Genomic DNA, 2,521 nt, shown 5'->3' with positions numbered 1-2,521 from the left:
CGGGGGACATGAGCACATGCCCCCTGGAAATATCTTGGTGAGGATTAGGGAGATCAACAGGGACATGGCCAAGTGCAGAAGCACACACACATTCATCTCATCTGAATTTCCCAATCTGAGGATGCCAGGACTTAGTGCCTCTGGTCACAAAATGAGCTGAGTAAGTGTTCAGGAGGTGGAGAGATAGATACACAAATAGTCAGGTGGATGAAGAATAATGGATGATTGATAAGAGGTTGAAGGGACAGATAGGCAGGGGAGTGAACAGCCAGCCATGGGACCGGTGGAAAGAGTAAAAGGCTTAGAAGAAAAACCAGCTAGAAGAATTGAATTGGTATTCAGCACAAAAAAATGAGTATCCCCAGTGAGTGAGAACACCCACAACAGGCCCGCCTATTGCGAGAGCTGGGGTGAGAAGACACTCATGGGCCTTTCCATTTGACAGGAGAGCTGTGATCTACGACATTCCCCTCATTCTTTACCACGTGCCTACACCGTCCCCGCAGAAAATCAAACAACAAGATTTAAAATGTGTCCTGACTTTTGTGTTCCCTTCAGAATCCAAACCTCTTCTCCGCAGCCACCGGACAGACGCCCTCTGTGCACCCCGCGCAGATAATAAGCTTTTCCCCGCGGATGCTAGGCCGCGGCGAACCATCAAGGCATCAGGTTTGTGGAGAGGTAACGGGGTTCCATCATGTGGAGTCTCATGGACACGTGGTAGGACTTTGTCATTTGCTACAAATCGGGCGGAAGCCACAGGAGGGATGCCAGCTGGTTCAGAGGCTCCGGTGCCTGCAGGAGTGAGCTTCCGCAGGGGCGAAGGCAGAAGCCGGGGGCAGCGTAGCTGTCGTTACCTTGCTTTTTACTCAAGATCTCTTTCAGGCGCACTTTCTCTCCACTCACTGGAAAACACAGCAACAGGTTCAGGTATCAGGCACCACCCACTGTACCCTCAGGGACACGAGCAGTTTGGTACAGCACTCCTTCGAAAACAAATGTGGGCCCCTCAAGGCAAACCCCCTCCCTTCTTGTGCCCACACTCCCTGTGAGCACCAAGGGCGCTGATGTGATACAGGGTGACTGACCGGAGGACCCTGTGGAATGCAGGCGTGTTTATATGGAGGGAAGAGAAAAAGGAAACACATCATCTGAAATGGGTCAAGACTGTGAGGAAACACGTCAAGCAGGAAGGGGCATGTAATCAGGTGGCACAGGGTGCTGTCTTTGGACGGGATGACTGGGGAGGGTCTCTTTGAGAATGGAAATCTGAGCTAGAGATAATGATGATGTGAAGCAATGGGAACCGATATTATCTGGGGGGAACAGCCTAGCAAAGGCCATGAGGTGGAAGTATGCTTGGAGGGTGTTTGGGGAATACTCCTACCCACAGTAGGCAAGGGGGAGTTTGGTCGGCTAGGACCTGAGGCTGGAGAGGGGGCAGGGGCCCTTGGCCACAGTGCACATGCTCAGTGCCTGGAATACTGGGTTCAGGGAGGCATGACGTTGGGGACCTCTGAGTGAGCCTTGGCACACTTACGCGAGTCCAGCTCCTTCTGCAGGGTCTCCCAGACAGTCCGGGCCTCTCCCAGCTCCTCACTGGCTTTCTTTTTTGCTGTGCCAAAGAGCAGGACAGACATTGTCAGGGCAGCCTCCAGCTACACCATTCCTTGCAAACAGTGACATTTCACATTTGTCTTCGAGCAAACCCAGAGGGGCCCAGATTTTATTGAGCAGAAAAATGAGGCTTCCAGAGGCTTTTGTTGGGCTCTGTCTGCAGCAGGGCCAGGATAATGGGCCCAGGACTAGAACAGCTGCATTTGGATGGACCCGTGCTTGGTTTAGTGCTCTGCAGTTGCTGTTGTGCAATACTTAGTAATTTCTGAACAAGGGGTCCTGTGTTTTCATTTTGCACCGGGCCCTCCTGGCTGACAAGCTAAAATTCCTGAGCTCACCTTGTTGGACCTCATTAATCCGGTTAATCAGGACCTCAACCCTGGGCTCTAGGCTTCCCGCTGCAGGGAGGAAAGGAGTTTGAGTGAAGACGATAGTGCAGGCAGAAGCACATGGGGATCCTCCAGGGGCTCACATTCAAGGTAGGGGCCATGAGGAAGAGATAAACCAAGATATTGACTCGGGCTGTGGTAACTGCAGTCAAGAGAAATAGAGGGTCTAGGGATCAAAGACTGAAAGAGTGGGACATGCTTCTTCAGATATGGGAAGGCCTCTTGAAGGCCCCAAATCAAGTGAGGGGGCAGGCCCTGCACTCCTGGGGTGGGAATGGGAGGCAGTGAGTGCAGAGGTCTGCCCTGAGATGGCACCATGGCTGGGAGGAGCCTGGTGAGCAAGCAGAGAGGAACAGAGGTGAGGTGGAGGGAAGGGAGGTGGAGGTGAAAACCTGGGTCTAACTTTAATCCCTTTCACGCAGTGAGTCAAGTGGGTGGGGAGTCAGCGAGGGGGTTGCAACTGGGTTTTGGGAAAAGGTTTTGCCTGCTATCCCCTTATACTTTAATTTTGGATC

General features: G+C 52.5%; 1 protein-coding gene across 1 annotated transcript in view; it reads right to left on the bottom strand.

The window, feature by feature from the left end:
- Positions 1–2,521, bottom strand: part of SYCE1 (synaptonemal complex central element protein 1) — a 16,286-nt gene that overhangs the window by 7,323 nt on the left and 6,442 nt on the right. Inside the window, exons 3-5 of the mRNA XM_006754960.2 lie at positions 1,956–2,015; positions 1,541–1,615; positions 858–905 (exon numbers count right to left, since the gene is read on the bottom strand). Of these exons, the coding sequence (XP_006755023.2) occupies positions 858–905; positions 1,541–1,615; positions 1,956–2,015 (183 nt within the window). The remainder of the gene's footprint in view (positions 1–857; positions 906–1,540; positions 1,616–1,955; positions 2,016–2,521) is intronic.

The sequence above is a fragment of the Myotis davidii genome, unplaced genomic scaffold (genome assembly GCF_000327345.1).
Source record: "Myotis davidii unplaced genomic scaffold, ASM32734v1 scaffold72, whole genome shotgun sequence".
Lineage (NCBI taxonomy): Eukaryota > Metazoa > Chordata > Mammalia > Chiroptera > Vespertilionidae > Myotis > Myotis davidii.
The sequence above is the reverse complement of the archived record's forward strand: the minus strand, read 5'-3'. Positions and strand labels throughout refer to the sequence as shown.